This window comes from Carcharodon carcharias, chromosome 20 (genome assembly GCF_017639515.1).
Source record: "Carcharodon carcharias isolate sCarCar2 chromosome 20, sCarCar2.pri, whole genome shotgun sequence".
Lineage (NCBI taxonomy): Eukaryota > Metazoa > Chordata > Chondrichthyes > Lamniformes > Lamnidae > Carcharodon > Carcharodon carcharias.
The window spans coordinates 72,073,783-72,094,820 of NC_054486.1; the positions used below are offsets into that span (position 1 = coordinate 72,073,783).

The 21,038-nt window shown below is 40.8% G+C and overlaps 1 protein-coding gene across 9 annotated transcripts in view; it reads left to right on the forward strand.

Annotated features, from left to right (window-relative positions):
• ppp1r13bb (protein phosphatase 1, regulatory subunit 13Bb) overlaps positions 1–21,038 on the forward strand; it is a 105,940-nt gene that overhangs the window by 65,658 nt on the left and 19,244 nt on the right. For 6 of the 9 annotated variants that reach the window (XM_041214060.1, XM_041214062.1, XM_041214058.1 and 3 more), the window contains exons 6-9: positions 71–245; positions 6,986–7,182; positions 7,810–7,974; positions 9,117–9,318. In XM_041214060.1, the coding sequence (XP_041069994.1) occupies positions 71–245; positions 6,986–7,182; positions 7,810–7,974; positions 9,117–9,318 (739 nt within the window). The remainder of the gene's footprint in view (positions 1–70; positions 246–6,985; positions 7,183–7,809; positions 7,975–9,116; positions 9,319–21,038) is intronic. The other 3 variants (XM_041214059.1, XM_041214064.1, XM_041214066.1) reach the window with 1 other exon arrangement.

Below are 21,038 nucleotides of genomic sequence, written 5' to 3' on the forward strand. Positions count from 1 at the left end.
TGAATGTTTGTTCCTAAACATAATTTTAAATAGTAAAATGGGCAATTACTCTTTTCTTCCTCCCCCAAAGGAGCAGCGTTTGCGTTATCTGAAACAGCAAGAGAGGCGCCAGCAGCAGTCCATTTCAGAAAGTGACAAATTACAAAAACTGAAAGAACGTATGGAGAGCCAGGAGGCAAAGCTGAAGAAGATACGAGCTATGCGAGGACAAGTGGACTACAGTAAAATTATCAATGGCAATCTTTGTGAGTATTCTTAATCTTGAATACATTTTGCTTTGCAAACATTAATCAATTGGTATATTATTGGTAAAAATGATTAATTTGGAGTATTTCAGGACATTGACAGTACTATAGCATATACAATACAGGCTGATTGTACCTGTACCAAGTCTTTGAAAGAATTCTTCATTTGTTCCTTTTCCTGATGCTGTTTAATATTTTTGTTTTTTAAATAGTCATCCATTTTCCTTTTTAAAGGAAATTATGAAGCTGCTCCCACATTGTTAGGATCTGAAATGCTTAACCCAGAAACAGCTTTCTGTATTTTATTAAGAAAGAACTTAACTTCTCTCTTCATTCTCTAGGTGGTGAACTTCAATTTATGATTTCTAGCCACTAACTCCTGACCAATAGGCACATTTTTTCCCTACCTTTCTTATGAAAACTCATCATTTCTAACCATCTGTGTCAGGTCTTCTCTCTATTTGTGGAAAGAGATATCACAATTTATCTAGTCAAACGTAAAACTGTTGTCTTTCATTGCTGATATCATTTTAACAAATCTCTTCAGTATCTTTTCCATGACCTTAACATCCTGTGCTGAAGTGAAGCTGCAAAAATTGAACACTATTTGAAATGTAGTCCAATCATTGCTTTGTATGACTTCAGTGTTGCTGCAGCTTTTTTACTTGTGCCCTTTTTATAAAATCTAAATCCCATATGTTTTTTGATGCAATTTTATCAAATTGTTTTCCTACTTTTAAAGATTTGTGTACTAGTCTGAGTCTCTGCTCCTCTATTGTAAAATTTCCCTATTCTTTCTAAAATGGGGGAAATTTACTGGTATCGATTGAGAATTGGTTAACAGATAAAAGCAGAATAAGAATAAACAGACCATTTTCAGGAAGGCAGGCTGTAACTAGTGGGCTACTGCAAGGATGAGTGCTAGGTCCACAGCTGCTCACAATATATATAAATGATTTAGATTTGGAGGCAAATTGTAATATTTCCAAATTTGCTGTTGACACCTTACTGGGTGGGAATGCGAGTTGTGAGGAGGATGCAAGGAGGCTTCAAGAGGACTTCAATAGGCTAAGTGAATGGGCTAGAACATGGCAGATGGAATACAATGTGAATAAGCGTGAAGTTATTCACTTTGGCAGAAAAAACAGGCAGAATATTTCTTAAGTGGTGAGAAGTTGGGAAGTGTGGATGTCCAAAGGGACCTGGGTGTCCTTGTTCATGAGTCACTAAAAGTTAATTGCTTGCTGCACTTGCATTCTAGGAAGGCAAATGGTATGTTGGCCTTCATCGCAAGGGGATTTGCATATAGGAGTGAGGATGTCTTGCTGCAGCTTTATAGAGCCTTGGTGAGACCTCACCTGGAATATTCTGCACAATTTCAGTCCCCTTATCGAAGGAAGGATATATTTGCCATAGCGGAAGTGCGGAGGTTCACCAGATTAATCCCTTGGATGGCAGGTTTGTTTTAAGAGGAGAGATTGGGGAGACTACGTCTGTATTCCCTGGAGTTTTAAAGAATGACGGGTGACCTCTTGAAACTTAAATTCTTACAGGGTGTGACAGGCTGGATGTAGATGAGATTTTTCCCCTGACTGATGAATCAAAAGCCAAGGGACATAATCTCAGGATAAGTAGTAGGCCAGTAAGACTGAGACGGGGAGGAATTTCTTCACTCAGAGGGTGTTGAATTGTTGAAATTCTGTACCCCAGGAGGCTGTGGAAGATCAATCATTGAGCATGTTTAAGACAGAAATCGATAGATTTCTGGAGACTAATGACATCAAGGGATACGGAGATGGTGTGGGAAAGTGGCACTGAGGTAGATGATCAGTCATGATCTAATTGAATGGCAGAGCAGGCTTGATGGACCGAAATGACCTACTCCTGTTCCTATGTTCTACCAAAATATATGGCCTCATGTATCACCTGTTGGAATCTATGTCTTCCTGTAGTTGCTTGAAGATTTAAATGCACAGTGTCAGTTGCATTTCCTCAAAGATCTCTTTTCAAATTTGTCAGACACGATTTTTTTTACAAATCCAAGAGGTGGTTTATTAGCAACTCTTAAGACTTGGGTATCTCTCTTTCAATTCCCTTCCTGCTCCAGACTTGGGTATAATTTTGAAGTATGCGGTGATGCAAAACTTGGTAACGTGGTAAATAGTGAGCTGGATAGCAGCTGACTCCTTAAAGACATAGACTGGCAAAATAGGCAGACATGTGGCCAAAGCAATTTGATGCAGATAAATATGAAGTGAACTTTGGAAGGAACAACATGAAGAAGCAGATGGGTACAGGAGCAGCGGACTCCTTTAAATAACTTATTGACCCTTTTGTTTTCTATTGTTCTTCACCCAAGCAACCTGATCATTTACATGATAATTTACTAGAACCCAGTTGTTTGTTTTAACCAGAACTCAGATCCTAGTTCTTAAAGGGACCACCACCCCATGTAACATAGTGTTCTCCCCCCCCCCCTCCCAAACAAACACTTGGGCTGTCACAGGGTGCCAATTCACAAATGTTTGAAGGTGGCAGGACAATTTGATGTAGTGGTAAGAAAGCATATGGAATACTTGGCTTTGTAAATAGAGCCATTGAAGGCAAAAACAAGGAAGTCATGCTTAAACCTTTACAAATCTCTGGCTAAGTCTCAGCTGGAGAATTGTTTGCATTTCTGAGTGCCACACTTTTTAGGGAGGATGTCAAGGCCCTGGAGAGTGTACAGAAGAAGTTTACCAGGATGATATTAAGAAAGGCAATTGGACATGTACTTGACAAAAACTAATTTGTGAGGTATGGGGAAAAGTGCTGGAGTGTGGGACTAAATTGGGCAAAACAGGCATGACAAGTTAAATGGCAGACTTTTTAGCTGTAAGAATCTGATTCTAAATCATCTTGCACATCTTCCATATGCAAGCATTGTTTGAAAGATCGTAGCCACTTTTTTTCAATATTTAGTCCTACTCTAGTTATCTAATTGCTTTGCCCCCGATCCTGTGAATTTTTATTCTCACTATCCTAAAGTTTATTTTAAAAAATTAATTTTTCATCTGTAATTGTTTGTGTCCTTTCTGTGTTTGTCAATGAAATTCTTAATTCCTTGCATTTATGTTCCTTGTCAGTCTCCCTTCGTAACCCTTTTTAGACTTTCTAGCATTCTAATATCCTTCTACTTTCTGTAATACGCTTGTTTTTTCTCATTAACATTTGTCATATCTCCCAGTATCATTTTAATTTTGGTTTCTTCACTTCCCCTATTGTATGATCACTGCTTTCTAGATGTACTCCGTTGTTTTACGCACTTCCCTCATTTTTAAGTACCAGATCTAGACTTGTCTCCAGCTTTGTTGATTAAAAGCATACTAACCTAGAAAGCAATGGAAACTACATGACTCTATCTTTGGATAATTGAAATGGTGCATTATTGTTGTCCTGTTGGTTCTGCATTTTCTTCCCCCAATTTTTTATTTTCTGTTTTGTTTTCACTTGTTTCAACAGAGTAGTTTCTTTTTCCTTAACTCTTATCAAATAGATGCAGCTTTTTTCAGCAAACATATTACCTTACCTTCTAGCGCTGTAATGGAATCTTTGATCAAAAGTGTTCTCCCTTTCCTATTCTATTCTTCCTGAATGTTTGTAACCAGGAATGTTTAACTCTCTCCTGCCCTAGCCTACATCACATTTCTATTAATAATACAATAACATATCTCCTCCCATAACAATCTGTGCCTCTAGTTCACCAATTATATTCAGAATGCTTTGTATGTATACATCTAACTAACTTCAGTTCCTTTCTTTTTCATGCTTCTGCTTCCAACATGTTAATTTCTTCTTTTCTTCCTTGTTACATCTCTTGCCCTTTACAATGCTCTCTGTTTCATCTTTTATTTCCCCTTTCATCCACTCTCAATATAATTTCTCCCTTGCGACACTAGTTATTATTCAGGGAGGGATCCCAATTTTGTTTCAAAACATTATTGCACCTACTCTTTTTTTTTTGTATCCTTTACCCTAGCATGTTGGAGACAACAAGCCATTTAGGAGTCCCAGCTGTGGGCAAAAAAACCCCGCATATACCAGTTATTTATGGAATTCCATGTTACTACTGTAGCTCTACACTCTATCTTTGTCACAGATTCTCAGCACTGACCAATTCAACAGTTATCCATATCCCTAGATTGCTCCCATCTTAATGGATGAGCAAATCTGAAGTCCTGCCAGATCCAGTCATGAATGGTGATGGACAATTGACCATCCAACATGAGAAGGAGGCTCCGTGAACATCCCCATCCTCAATGATAGCAGAGCCCAGCACCAGTACAAGAGATGAAGCTGAACCATTTGCATTGATCTTCAGCCAGAATGCGGAATGGATCACTCATCTTTAACTACTCCTGAGGACCTCACCATAACAGAAGCCAGTCTTCACCCTTCTTGATTCATTTTGCATGATATCAAGAAACGGTTGAGCACACTGGATGCAACAAAAGTAATGGCCCCCCCCCCCCCCCCCCCCCCCCCCCCCCCCCCCAAAACATCCTGGCTACATTGCTACAGACATGCTTCAGAACTAGCTGCACCTCTAGCCAAGCTATTCCAGTGTAGCTATATCACTGGCCTCTACCTAACAATGTGAAAAATTGGGCAGACACATTCAATCCACATCCAATCTAGCTACATACTGCCCTACCAACTTATTCTCGGTTGTCAGCAAAACGATGGTATGGGTCATTGACAGTAACTCACCACTAGCCTATTCACTGATACTCAGTTTCAGTTCCATCAGGACCATACTTCAGTGCAGCCTCCATTAATGACCTTTCACAATCATAATTTCAGGATTGGAGATGTTCACTGATAATTGCACAGTGCTCAATTCCATTCACTAATCCTCAGGTAATGAAGCAGCCTATGCCCACATGCAGCAAGACATGGACAACATGCAGGCTTGGGCAGCACACCGACCAGACAATGATAATCTCCAAGGGAGAGTCTAACCATCTCCCCTTGAAATTCAGTGGCATTACATTCATTGAACCCTTCCCCCACATCTGTTGACTAGAAACTTATATGGACCAGCCACATAATTACTGTGGCTATAAGAACAAATTAGAGGCTGATTATTCTGTAGCAAATAACTTGCCTCACTTCCCAAAGCCTTTTACAAGGCACAAATCAGGACTGTGATGGAATACACTCATCCAGGCAAGTGGAGAGCATTTCCAACAACACTCAAGAAGCTCAACACCATCCAGGACAAAGCATGCTGCTTAACTGGCAACACAGCTACCATCTTAATCATTTACTCATGCCATCATCAGCACACCATGGCTATAGTGTGTACCATCTACAAAATACACTGCAACCACTTGCCAAAGCTTCTTCGACAACACCTCGCAACTCCCAGACCTGTGAGCTCTCCACTTACAATGACAAGGGCAGCTGACCCATGGAAATGCCAACATTCCAAGATCCCCTGCAAGTCTCATGTCATTTTGGCTTGGAAATATATCACTATTGCTTCATCATTGCTGGATCAAAATCCTGGAGCTCTCTTTCTAACAGCATTGTGGGAATACCTTCCCTGGATGGATTGCAGTAGTTAATGAAGGTGCCACCAACTTTTTGGGCAATTAGACAGGAATAATAAATGCTGGCCTTGCCAATGGCATCATTCATTAAATTTTCTTTGCTTATAAGGTGACAGTGTTCTTAAATGTGCATTTGAATAATCATTTAGCTCATCACATGTGACGTGATGCCCTCGGCTTCCCCTCAAATTCAGAAATATTGAGGTCGATGGCAAGAATATGGGGCAGAAATTTTCCCTCATCTGGTGGGCGCAAGTCCAACCTGAATGGGATGAAAATAGTGCGCAATAACGTTGGGCGAGCTTCCTGGCGTCATTGCGCACTCTGATATTTCGCTCGGCAGGTGCTCACGAGAGGTGGCAGCGCACCTGGCGACAATTAAGAGCCCTATAAAGGCCCTTAATCAATTAATTAAATCAAATTTTTCACTGCCCGTCCAACCGTTCGATTGGCAGGCGGGCGAATAGGCCAAGCGGCCTTTACATTTTTTGTGAAACCTCATCCTCGGGACAGGATGACGTTTCAGCCAGTGATTTTTAAGAAACTTTTGAAACTCATTTTTAACATGTGACTCTGTCATATGAGTAGGGACATGAGGAGAGATGTTTTCCTTATTTTTCAACTCTTCATTTGTAATGTTAAAAATCTTCAGCTTCCTGAGGCAGCTCTGTGCCTTCAGAGAGCTTTCACTGAGCGCAGCACCGTGCATGCGTACACTTCAGCGCTTGCGCTCCTCCTGCCCCCATCCTAGTAGCACTGATAATTAGCCAGCCAGCGTGAAATTGCGGCTGGGGCCCAATCGCGGGCAGTGGTCAGTTTCACAGCCGCTCCTGAGCCCACCCACCGCGCCTGCCCAACGAGGTAAAAATCCTGCCCATGGAGACATTTTTCCAGCATGTGAGATCATCCCAGAAATGCATTGCGTTGTATCCAAGACCTTCCACAGCCCACTGGTACTGCACATTGTGGGTTTTAGCTATTTTCCACCACACTAACTTTAATATTAGAATAATGTCTTTCTACTATTTAAAGTTTGATATTCACTCTCTGCAAATGCTACCTAAAATAAAATTTGAATATAAAGCACTTTAAAAACTAGCAAGTTTGCAGGTTTATAGTTTTCCACTTTTCTCTCTCTTCTCACAGCAGCTGAAATTGAGCACATCAACAATATGTTCCATGAGAAACAGCGGGAGTTGCAATCAGCTGTGTTAAAAGTTGATCAACTGACGCAGCAACTTGATGACTTGAGGAAAGGAAAAACAAATGGATTGCAGGCTTACAATGGACAAGTGCCAGGACCCGCAGCCGTTGAATTAAAGAAGCTATATCAAGAGCTGCAGGTGAAGCATGCAGAATGAACCAAAGCTGTGGCACCCATTTTTATAATACTGGTTTTAAGCATCCAAGAGAAAAAAAAAATCATTTTTTTGAAGGGAAGCATGAATCTTGTAATTTTTCTTTGATATCATGGCATAGTTGCATGTTAAAAGTGAAAACTTCCATTTGGCTTGACTTTTACAAAGATGGAGATATCCATTTGATTGAAGTTATTTATAGAAGGAAAAGATTTTATTAAATTTTTAAAATATACTGTTTTGTTCTATTTCCATGCACTTATTTTGCACAATGGTTAAGAAGGCAGGCAAACGAAACCAGACTATCAAGTGGCTGATTCACTTAAGCCAGGCATTAGGAAGACCAATTACTTAAAAAAAAAAAGTCATCCTGGCATCCAGCCTCACCAATCTGGCAGCTTCAATTTGGGGTTGGCACTGGCTGCACAACACCAACGTGCTGGGAGCCAGCACCATTAGCATAGGTCTCACACAACAGAAAAGCAGCAATAGAGAAGTTTGACACTCCCTAACTTTCCCTGGCCGGCTAAAGAAATTTGAGTTTGAGGAAGAGTTTATAAACAGATTATGACACCAAACATTTTCATACCATGGATTTACTGTCCTTTTTAGATTCGCAATAAGCTTAACCAGGAGCAAAATACTAAACTTCAACATCAAAAGGAATTGCTTAACAAGCGGAACGTGGAAGTGACTATGATGGACAAAAGAATCAGTGAACTTCGTGAACGTTTGTGGAAGAAGAAATCTGATGCACGTCAAAAAGAAAACATCCCTGTATGATGCTGATTTCTATTTTTATATCTAATGTTCTGTTTGTAATTGAACAAATTGTAAGCAGTTCTACAATGAAAAATCTTCAATTCTAAACTGCTTTGTTTTGTAAATTCGGTGCCCTTTCCAGCAGATTTTTTTTTTTAAACTTTTAGTCTGGATTCTCGGTTCCTAAGAGATGAAGGTTTAACTAATTTTATTTTGTTAATAAGTAAATGATAATACTATGGCATATTGTTACATCTTCTGTTTACCTGTAAGTTATTATGCAACAATTGTGATCAAGCACAGACTGTGGAATCATTTTCATTATCATCTGTATAATTGCAAGTTATGCATCTGTTGTGCATTATTAGCCTCATATTTCAAAGCATCACACCACACAAGTGTCCACAGGGCAAAAAATGCAAACAGCTCAGATAGCTATTTTTTTAAGTTATCTCTGCTCGTTGGCTTGAATGTCCAGTGACGAAATGCGAACCAATCAGAAGCCAGTTTCATTCTCCAGGTAGGTCAGAAAATTCAGCAAGCAGCAATGGCAAGACCAACCAAAATCACTTTTTTTTTTCCAAAGCTGTGCTAATTACAAATAGCAACTACGTAACAACAATCAAATTGCTCGAACATTTATTTGCAATGACTTTATGAAATCACATTGTTTTCTCTGCCAGTGAACTGTATATACAATCTAAAATATTGGAATTTATAGCATAAAACTATAAAGCTAGTAGGGGTATGTAGACAATGGAAAAATTCCTGGCTTGGCCACCTAGGTCACTTCTCTTTCCTCACTGCAGCTGTTGCCATCACTGTCTACATATCTTACTTCTGCTGATGATTGCTAGCCACAGATCAATTCTTGGCATGCTGCCTTCATTCTTTTATATTTTAGCCCCCTGAAATTTCTTTCAACCCTTTCAATTAAGTCCTACTGGGCATCCAAAATTCCTAGTTTCCCCCATACCTCCCATCCTACTACAATGGCATACCCTCCAACTCATTGTCACAGGAGATCTGCTAGTTGCCCTAACATCAATATTGTCAAAAAAAGACTTCTGGGAATGCAAATTTACTGTAGTAGAGGAGTTAATCTTTTCTTCATATCTGATATTGATGTTTATTTAACAAACCTGTTTTTCCTTTAGCAGCTGAATCGAGTTAATGGCACACCAACACCCCAGACACAGTCTAATACCTCGGGTCGTGTTGCTGCTGTGGGACCCTACATCCAAGTTTCTACTGCAACTAGACCAGAAAGTAACCAGTCATCACCAGGGGAGATCTTGAAACCTCAGTCACTGACTGTATCTAGCAATGGTGGCTATGCTATGACAAGAGCAAAATCTGGTAAGCAGTGGAGTAAGTTGCTATTTAAAAAAAAAACTGTGGTCCTATTCTGAGAGGGATTAACTTGATTAAGAAAGAGGGAAAACGTTGGAGAAAAGCTTAACCCACAGCTCAGATTGATATATTTAACCATGGCTTAAGCAGTAAGAAGTTACAAGTGTTCCAGAACAAAACATTGTTGATTCCCAGTAGATGTAAAATAGGAACTTTTGGCTGTATTTTTGTTTGTTAAAACTATATTTTCTTGTGTCTCACTTCCCTCTCAGCCACAAGTAATACAGAATATTCTGTATCAGAAAATAGGTTCTTGAATGAGCCTATTAATAAGCAACCTATTCCCTGGTTTTTGAATTCTGATTTTGAATAACAAGAGGTGTGAACTTAATCATGATTTTCTTTCCTCCCTATGATTTATATCATGACCCTTCTATCGATCTGTTTTTGAAGTGAGTAGCTAGCCATGGAGTGAATCATAGGCAATACTTGGATTTGCATAAAGCAGCATATTGGTAGACCAGTGTACTGCACTAATGTTGAGCCTAATGTTAATTATTTTAATACCTCTCAAACTACAGTAATTTATTCCTATTTTACTTTAAACTGATAGCCCTTTCTAATCACTTTCATGTAATAGTATGATTATGGGTAGCAATTGCTGCAGCTATCCAGAAAAATTGCAAAAACAAAAACACAGTTACATTCACCAGTGTGCCACAACACAAATGAAACACCTTTCTCATAATTTATGCTCAACTCTCCTCGGTAAGGCAAAACATTACTTGGGTGTCAGCCATGCTTCTCAGCTACTCTGCTTTATAATCCCAGCATCGTAATGTTAAGAACATAACAAGGAATAGGAGCAGACTATTCAGCCACTGCCTGCTCCACAATTCATGAAAATCATGGATAAACCTTTGCATCAACTGCATTTTCCCACCCTATCCTCATGCCTTGATTTTAGGACTCTTAAGGGAATCTAGCATTCTCAACCTTGGATGTACTCAATGACTGAGATTTACAATGCAATGGGTAGAAAATTCCAAAGATCCAAAACCCTCAGAAGAAATTTTCCTCATCACATGACTGTACTGAGACTATGACCTCTAGTTCTAGACTATACCAGGGGTAAAATCCTCTCCATATCTCCCTTGTCAAACTCTTTCAGAATTTTATACATTTCAATGAGATCATCTACATAAGAACATAAGAAATAGGAGCAGGAGTGGGCCAATCATCCCCTGAGCCTGCTTTGCCATTCAGTAAGATCATGGCTGGTCTGATTGTGGCCTTAACTTCACTCTTCTGCCTGCCACCCATAATCCTTGACTTCTTTGTCAATCAAAAATCTAACCCCGCCTTGAATGTATTCATTGACCCAGCCTCCATGGCTCACTGGGGAAGGGAATTCCAAACACTAATGACCCTCTGAGAGAAGAAATTCCTCCTCATCTCTGTCCTAAATGGAGACCCCTTATTTTTAAACTGTGCTCTTTAGTTCTAGATTCCCCCATGAGAGGAAGCATTCTTTCAGCATCTACCTTGTGAACCACCCTCAGAGCCTTATAAGATTCAATATGGTCACCTCATTATTCTTAACTGGAGTGAGGGTTTTGAATGAATATTTTGTCTCCGTGTTTACAAAGGAAAGGGAGGATGTAGATATTGTAGGCCAGGAGGAACACTGAGATATTGGATGGGATAGTGATAAAGAGAGAGGAAGTACTCGAAGGGTTGAATTCTTTGAGAGCTGATAAGTCACCTGGGCCAGATGGATTGTTTCCAAGGCTACTGAAGGAAGTCAGGGAGGAGATAGCAGATGCTCTGAGGATGATTTTCCAATCTTCACTTGATATAGGGGAGGTACCAGAGGACTGGAGAAATGCAAACGTAGTTCCATTGTTTAAAAAGGGATTAAAGGAAATGCCAAGCAATGATAGGCAGTTAGCCTTACATCGGTGGTGAGCAAATTAGTAGAATCAATCCTGAGAGAAAAGATTAACAGTCATGTGGAAAGGCATGGACTAGTCAGGGATGGTCAGCATGGATTTGTTAAAGGAAGGTCTTGCATCACAAATTTGATTTGAATTCTTTGAGCAAGTGACAAGAAGGGTTGATGAAGGTAGTGCAGTGGATGTTGTGTACATGGATTTTAGCAAGGCCTTTGACAAGGTCCCACATGGCAGATTGGTCAGGAAAGTGAAAGCCCATGGAATTCAGGGTAATGTGGCAAACTGGATAAAAGGTTGGCTTTGTAACAGGAAACAAAGGGTAATGGTCGATGCATGCCCTTGGAAATGGAACGTTGTCTTAAGTGTAGTTCCACAGGGCTCGGTGTTGGAACCCTTGCTGTTTGCATTATATATTAACGATTTGGACATGAACGTGGGGTACACAATTGGGAAATTTGCAGATGACACAAAGATTGGCTGAGTAGTGGATAGTGTAGAGGATAGCCATAATCTCCAAAATGCTATAGATGGGTTGGTGGAGGGGGCGGTAAAGTGGCAGATGGATTTTAACATAGAGAAGTGTGAAGTCATACATTTAGGGAGTTCAAACAGTTACAGGGATTACACAATAAATGGGAATATACTAAGAGGGGTAGATGAAGTGAGAGATCTTGGCGTACAAGTACACAGGTCCATGAAGGCAGCAGTTCAAGTAGACAAGGTTGTAAAGAAGGCATATGGATTGCTCTCCTTCATTGGCACAGATATAGAATATAAAAGTGAGGACTGTTGGAATGTATAAAACACTGGTGAGGCCACAACTGGAGTATTGTGTGCAGTTCTGTCACCACATTACCGGAAGGACGTAATAGATCTGGAGGGAGTGCAGAGGAGGTTTACAAGAATGAAAGATTAGAAAAGTGTGGCTACGTGGAGAGATTGGATAGGTTGGGGTTATTTTCCCTGGAACAAAGAAGGCTGAGAGGTGACTTGATTGAGGTGTACAAAATTATGAGGGGAATAGATAGACTGGACAGAATAAAATTGTTTCCCTTGATGGAGAATTCTAGAACCAGGGGACATAGATTCAAGATAAGTGGCAGAAGGTGTAGGGGGGACATGAGGAAGAACTTTTTTACGCAGAGGGTAGTAGGTGTCTGGAATTCGCTGCCCAAGTTGGTGGTAGAGGCAGAAACTTTAAACTCTTTTTTTAAAAAGTACCTGGATCGCACCTTAAGTGCTGTAAGCTGCAGGGCTATGGGCTGGGTGCAGGAAGGTGGGATCAGAAAGGGCACCTGGGTGTCCTCGGACTGGCATGGACAAGATGGGTCGAGTGGCCTCCTTCTGTGCTGTAACTTTTCTATGGTTCTATGGAGTATAGGCCCAACCTGCTCAACCTACCCTCATAAGCCAAACTCCTCATTCCAGGAATCTGCCTAGTGAACCTCCTCTGAAATACTTCTAATGCAAGTATGTCTCTCCTTGGGTAAGTTGATCAAAACTGTACACAGTACTATAGTTGTGGTCTCACCAATGCCCTGTGCAATTGTTGCAAGGCTTTCCAACTTTTATATGCCATTCCGCCTTGCATTAAAGGCCAACATTTTGTTTGCCTTCCAAATTACTTGCTGTATCTGCGCACTGACTTTTCATGTGTAAGGACACCCAGATCCCTCTGTATTAGAGCATTTTGTAGTCTCTCTCCATTTAATAGTTTTCTATTCTTCCTGCCAAAGTGGACAAGTTTACATTTTCAACGTTATACTCCATCAGCCATTTTTTTCCCTTTTCTTAACCTATCTATATACCTTTGCAGACTCTTTGTATCCTTATCATAGCTTGTCTTTCTGCCTACTTTTATATATTCAACAAATTTGACTACAATACTGTTGGTCCTTTCATCCAAGTAGCTAATATTGACCATAAATAGTTGATGCCCCAGCACAGATCCCTGTGGCACCCCACTAGTTATAGTTTGCATCCTGAAATTGACCCGTTTTTGCCAACTCTGTTTCCTGGTAGTTAACGAATCCTTTATCCGTGATGATATATCACTCTCAACATCATAAGCTCTTATCTTGTGTATTAATGTTTTATGTGACATCTAATTAAATGCCTTTTTGAAATCCAAATCCACTGGTTTTCCTTTATCTACTTGGCTTGTTATATCCTCAAAGGACTCTAATAAATTTGTCAAACACTATTTCCCTTTCACAAAACCATGTTGATACTGCCTGAAAGCATTAATGCCTCCTGAACAAAGGATTTTAGCATTTTCCCAATGACAGACGTTAGGCTAACCAGCCTATTATTTCCTGTTTTGTCTCCCTCCTTTCTTGAACTGAGGTGTTACATTTGCAGTTTTGCAATCTGCTGGGACCTTTCCAGAATCTAGGGAATTTTGGAATTTTACAACCAATGCATCAACTATCTCTGCAGCCACCTCTTTTAAGATCCTAGGATGCAGTCTATCGGGCCCCAGGGGACTTGTCAGCTGCCATTAGTTCCATTAGTTTTCCCATTACTTTTTTTCTAGCAACGGCTATTAAGTTCCTCCCTTCCTTTTGCCTTTTGGGATTTTCAGCTATTCTGAGGATGCTTTTTGTGTTTTCTATTGTGAAGATAGTTACAAAATATTTGTTCCAAGCTTCTGCCATTGCCTTGTTTCCCGTTATTAATTCCCCAGTCTTGCCCTGTATGGGAACAATACTCTCGTTCTTCTAAACACCAGAGAGTAAAGACCAACTCTACTCAATATTTCCGCATTTGATCCTACCCTTCCCATCCAAGGTATCAATCTACTTAGTTTTTGTGCCGGATGTCCCTCTTAACTGAAACATGCAAATGTCACTTCTCAATCCAATAGATTACAAATACAGGAACCAGCGCATAATGATAAATCTAAAAAGAAACTTTATTGATAAATAATCATGCATATTGCCTGCCTCCAAAAATATAGGAATATAGATAGGTTAAGCATAGTTTTCTGCTAGATTCTTCACCTCCAACCCCCATAAATTTGTTTGATTTTTGACTTTTTGTTTTAATTGTCTTTTTGTCAGCTTAGCTTTTTGGCAGCACTACTGTGTAAGTGAGAAAGTTGAGTTTGAGCTCCACAGAAGGCTGACAATTCTTTCAACACTGAATAAGTACTATGTTGTCAGAGTTGATATCTTTCAAATGAGACATTAAACTGAGGCCCATTCCGCCTATTCAGGTGCTGCATTTCCTGACATAACAATTGATTGCAGTTCAAAAATAATTTGTTGCCTTATGAAACGCTTTAGGACTTCCTGAGTAAATAAAAGGTGCTATATAAATACCAATTGTCATTCTTTTTACATATGTTAACATAGCCAGCTTTGCCGTATTCATTGCATAGAAGTCGATCTGTCTTGCGTGTGAGAAACCAGCGTCAGTATGGTCTTCAGGTGAGGGTGTGGGAGATTTGGACTAGGGTGTATATTGATGTATTCCAATTCCATTTTAAAATCACGCCTTCACACATTATTTTGTATAATACATTAATTTGATTTTATTATTTGTAGTTAAACAGCAAGTTTATAGCAATTTGGGAAGCAGTTGGCTAAAGCATAGAATTTTCTCAACAGCACTACTCCCGCACTTGCGGAACGGTGCCCCTCAAGCTGTATGTAACCAGCTGGACAGAGATGCCAATGGTCCTTTGTGGACTATGGCTAATCACTTAATTTTTACATGAGTCATACAACTGCAGTGCTGCAGCAGGAAGGTATTATAGTGGATCAAATGTACGTTGGCAGTTCCCATTTTTTCAATAAGGTTTTAGGAATTTATAATGTGGAATGATTGACAAAAAGCAACATTTTTTGGACAGGAAGTCTGCAGAGAAAACATTTTAAATTTAGATTTGAGGCGTTTTGTACAGTGTTTAGAGCTGTGCAAACAACAAAAGCATTAGACCTATAATATAAAAGTGAAATGTTAGGTTATTTGATTTTTCACAATGTAACACATTGTTAGTGTCCCTAATTTTGGCTATTTGTTTGGGAAACGTTTGGCCTGTGCTCCTGATTTTACATAAAAATGGAAAATGTTGTAAATGCTAAGGCAGCATCTTTGGAGAGGGAAACAAGAGTTAAAGTTTCAGATTGATCGTTCATCAGACTGGGAAAAGTTAGAAATATAATGGGTTTCGAGCAAGTGAAAAGGGAGAGGGTGGGAAAAGAACAAATAGGAAGGATTGTGAAAACAGGAGAGATTAAATGATGAGAGTTAGTGGTATAAGGACAAGGGGAGTGGTAATGGGACAAGTGAACAAAAGATGTACCTCGAGAAGGTGTGAATGACAGAATGATGAACAGCTACCATCCGAAAGCAAAAAGGAGAGTAAAACCGAAACCTGCAAAAAAAAACACAATGGGGACAAAGATTATGGTCCGAAATTGTTGAGGCTGGAAGGCAATAAAGTGCTTAATTGAAAGAGTAGGCGCTGCTTGTCAAGATTACATTGAGCTTCATTGGAATACTGCAAGTAGATGATGACAGAGAGGTCAGCATGAGAGCAATTAAAATGAAAGGCTACTGGAAACTTTGGCTCGTGCCTGCAGAGATGTTCTGTGAAGTCCAGTCTGCATTTTGTGTCCTCTTTGTAGAGTAGAACCCATTGAGAGCAGCGAATACAGTATGCTAAATTGAAAGAAGTACACGTAAATTACTGTTTCACCTGGAAGGAAAGCTTGGGGCCTTGGATGGTAAGAAGAAATTAAAGGACAGGTTTTGTATCTCCTACATTTGCATAGATAGGTGACATGGAACAGGGAGGGGTTGTTGGGGGGTGATTTGAGATTTGGACAGGTTGGACCTGTCAGTGCTGAAAGCAGAGGGGAGGGGAAGGTGGTTTTGGTGGGGGTGTCAACCTGGAGGTGGCGGAAACAGAGTATGATCCATTGAATATATAGGTTGGTGGGATAGACGGTGAGAACAAGGGGGACTCTATCCTGGTTCTGGGTGGGAACAGAAGGGGTGAGAGCAGAATTGTGGGTAATGGAACAGACATGGTCGATGGCCCTGTCAACCACAGTGGGAAGGAATCCTCAGTTGAGGTAAAAGGAAAACTAGAAGCGCTGCTATAGAAGGTTGTACCAGCAGAAAATATGCAACGGAAACTGAAAGGATGGAATAGAGTTCCCACAAGAAGTGGGATGTAAGGAAATGTAGTTGAGGTTACTCTGGGAGTCGGTGAATATTGATTGTTGGCCTTTCTTTGGAAATGGAGACAGAAGTTGAGGACAGGATGAGTCAGAGATAGACTATGTGAAGGTGAGAGAAGGGTGGAATTTAGAAGCAAAGTTGATTAAATTTTCCAGCTCAGTGAGAACAGGAAACGGCAGAGACACCATTATCAGTGTCCTGGGGAAAGAGGTGAGGGAGGGCACCTGAGTGGGACTGGAACAAGGAATGTTCCACATATCCCACAGAAAGGCAGACATAGCTTGGACCCATGCAGGGACACCTTTATTTGGAGGAAGTGAGTGGAGTTAAGAAAAATTAAGACTCTTACCACTGCCTACAACTTCCCCTCCAAACCATATACTATCCTGACTTAGCACTATATCATCATTCCTTCTCTGCTATGTCAAAATCCCTTCCTAATGGGCTCTGTGGGCCTCATGGACTGCAACAATTCAAGAAGGTGCCTCATCACCATCACCTCAAGGGCAATTGAGGGTCGGGAAGCAAATACTAACCTTGCCGGTGACCCCCGCATCCCTTGAATGAATTAAAAATAAAGTGAAAACATCAACATATCTATTTCTATCTAAGATTCTAATACAAGGCTGTGAACTGAAGTACTTTGCTAATAAATGGAAGTATAACTTTTACAATTCTATTTTCTGTTTCAAGTTCAGTTGATTAGTTGGTTGCTAATTTATTTATAATAAAAGTCTTACTTGGATTAATCTTGTTATGGAAACCATAAATAATCTAAGTTGAAGATTTTTGAAACTATGCACTCAGAGTTAAATTAGTATTATCCATTTATAATTAGTGTATTTATTAATGTATTGCTTTTGAATTACTAAACTGTACTGGATACTGGGTCCCTTGCTTTTCATGGTATATATATCAATGATTTAGACAATGCAGGGGGCATCATTAAGAAGTTGAAGATGGTACGAAATTGGCAGTGTTGTTGATGGTGAGGAAGAAAACTGTAGACTGCAGGATGATATTAGTAGACTGGTCAGGAGGGCATAAAATTGGCAAATGGAATTCAACCTGAAGAAATTAGTTAATCCATTTGTGGAGGGCAAACAAGGCAAGAGAATACAAAATAGGTTATAGGATTCTGAGAAGTGTAGAGGAACATAGGGACCTTGGAGTGCATATCCTCATATCCCTGGAGGTAACGAGACAGATGGACAAAGTGGTTAAGAAGGCATACAAAATACTTCCCTTTATCGTCCAAGGCATGGGGGTATAAGAAACAGGGCAAGGAGGTTATGTTAAAACTGTAGAGACCACTATTTAAAACAAAAGCAGAATTACCTGGAAAAACTCAGCAGGTCTGGCAGCAGCGGCGGAGAAGAAAAGAGTTGACGTTTCGAGTCCTCATGACCCTTCGACAGAACTTGAGTTCGAGTCCAAGAAAGAGTTGAAATATAAGCTGGTTTAAGGTGTGTGGGGGGGGCAGAGAGAGAGAGAAGTGGAGGGGGTTGGTGTGGTTGTAGGGACAAACAAGCAGTGATAGAAGCAGATCATCAAAAGATGTCAACAACAATAGAACAAAAGAACACATAGGTGTTAAAGTTGGTGATATCTAAATGAATGTGCTAATTAAGAATGGATGGTAGGGCACTCAAGTGGGGTTGGGGAGAGCATAAAAGATTTTAAAATATTTAAAAATAATGGAAATAGGTGGGAAAAGAAAAATCTATATAATTTATTGGAGAAAAAAAGGAAGGGGGAAACAAAAAGGGGGTGGGGATGGGGGAGGGAGCTCAAGACCTAAAGTTGTTGAATTCAATATTCAGTCCGGAAGGCTGTAAAGTGCCTAGTCGGAAGATGAGGTGTTGTTCCTCCAGTTTGCGTTGGGCTTCACTGGAACAATGCAGCAAGCCAAGGACAGACATGTGGGCAAGAGAGCAGGGTGGAGTGTTAAAATGGCAAGCGACAGGGAGGTTTGGGTCATTCTTGCGGACAGACCGCAGGTGTTCTGCAAAGCGGTCGCCCAGTTTACGTTTGGTCTCTCCAATGTAGAGGAGACCACATTGGGAGCAACGAATGCAGTAGACTAAGTTGGGGGAAATGCAAGTGAAATGCTGCTTCACTTGAAAGGAGTGTTTGGGTCCTTGGACGGTGAGGAGAGAGGAAGTGAAGGGGCAGGTGTTGCATCTTTTGCGTGGGCATGGGGTGGTGCCATAGGAGGGGGTTGAGGAGTAGGGGGTGATGGAGGAGTGAACCAGGGTGTCCCAGAGGGAGCGATCCCTACAGAATGCCGATAGGGGGGATGAAGGGAAGATGTGTTTGGTAGTGGCATCATGCTGGAGTTGGCGGAAATGGCGGACGATGACCCTTTGAATGCGGAGGCTGGTGGGGTGATAAGTGAGGACAAGGGGGACCCTATTATGTTTCTGGGAGGGAGGAGAAGGCGTGAGGGCGGATGCGCGGGAGATGGGCCGGACACGGTTGAGGGCCCTGTCAATAACCATGGGTGGAAAACCTCGGTTAAGGAAGAAGGAGGACATGTCAGAGGAACTGTTTTTGAAGGTAGCATCATCGGAACAGATGCGACAGAGGCGAAGGAACAGAGAGAATGGGATGGAGTCCTTACAGGAAGCGGGCTGTGAGGAGCTGTAGTCGAGATAGCTGTGGGAGTCGGTGGGTTTGTAATGGATATTGGTGGACAGTCTATCACCAGAGATTGAGACAGAGAGGTCAAGGAAGGGAAGTGTCAGAGATGGACCACGTGAAAATGATGGAGGGGTGGAGATTGGAAGCAAAATTAATAAATTTTTCTAAGTCCCGACGAGAGCATGAAGCAGCACCGAAGTAATCATCGATGTACCGGAGAAAGAGTTGTGGAAGGAGGCCGGAGTAGGACTGGAACAAGGAATGTTCCACATACCCCATAAAGAGACAGGCATAGCTGGGGCCCATGCAGGTACCCATAGCCACACCTTTTTTTGGAGGAAGTGAGAGGAGTTGAAGGAGAAATTGTTCAGCGTGAGAACAAGTTCAGCCAGACGGAGGAGAGTAGTGGTGGATGGAGATTGTTCGGGCCTCTGTTCGAGGAAGAAGCTAAGGGCCCTCAGACCATCCTGGTGGGGGATGGAGGTGTAGAGGGATTGGACGTCCATGGTGAAGAGGAAGCGGTTGGGGCCAGGGAACTGGAAATTGTTGATATGACGTAAGGTGTCAGAGGAATCATGGATGTAGGTGGGAAGGGACTGGACAAGGGGAGAGAGAAGGGAGTCAAGATAACGAGAAATGAGTTCTGTGGGGCAGGAGCAAGCTGAGACGATCGGTCTACCGGGGCAGTTCTGTTTGTGGATTTTGGGTAGGAGATAGAAGCGGGCCATCCAAGGTTGGGCGACTATCAGGTTGGAAGCTGTGGGAAGAAGATCCCCAGAGGAGATGAGGTCAGTGACAGTCCTGGAAACAATGGCTTGATGTTCAGTGGACCACTATTTAGTCTAGTTAGAGTACTCCATACAGTTCTGGACACTGCATTACAGGAAGGATACGATCACAATAGAGAGGGTACCGAAGAGAGTTATGAGGATGTTGCCAGGAATGGAAAATTTTAGCTATTGAGAAGAGATTGAATAGGCTCGGGTGTTTTCTTTGGAACAGTGGGGACTGAGGAGAAATTTCATTGAGGTGTGTAAAATTGAGAGGTCAATAACCTAGCAGCATAGATTAAAATGATTGGTAGAAAGATCAGAGCTATTTTTTTTCACCCAGAGAATGGTGGATCTGGAGCTCACTGCCTGAAAGAGCGATAGAGGCAGAAACCATCATTACATTTTAAAAAAAACACTTGAATATGCACTAGAAGTTCTGTAATTTTGCAGGGGTACAGACCAAGAATTGGAAGGTGAGATTAAGCTGGATAGGTCGTTTCCAGCTGACACAAACACAATGAGCTGAATGATATCCTTCTGTGCCTTAAATTTTTTAATGTAGCTTTTTAATTTGGGAACTGAGTGGTGCAATGATCTTTCATTTCATAGACTTTGGGTAGAATCCAATCCAGGCTGGTTATCACACTCTGGCTAAACAGGTTCTGTTTGAAATTAATTTTGCCAATCACCGTTCAATTATTGAGTTCACAATACAAAATTGCTTTAAATTTGGCACAAAATTGGCAATTTCTTGAATCTCCAAACTTTGTCCACTTCAAACAAAATGTTATTGTTCCCAACTGGATTTTACAAAAATCTTGGAGGCCTGGTCTAGGATCATAATTTCTTAGCACTAATTCCTTCCCCTGGAAGAGCTCAAAAATGATCTTATTTCCATACTAGTGTACCACATCTATTTAAGTGTTTCTTTCTTTCAGAGTGTCTTCTCATACTATATTTAAACTTTTACCAGTTATTAGTAAGTTGTTAAGTACTTGGGTTCACATTTTTATAGCACCATATTTTGAATTTATAACTTTAGTATTTCAGATTTCTTCCAACTCTTCTCTTTTATGTTTAATTTGATATATTCTTTTGTGTTCTTATGCTTTTCTTTTGCTTTACTACTGGGTCCTTCAATGACTCACTTTGCTTTGACTTC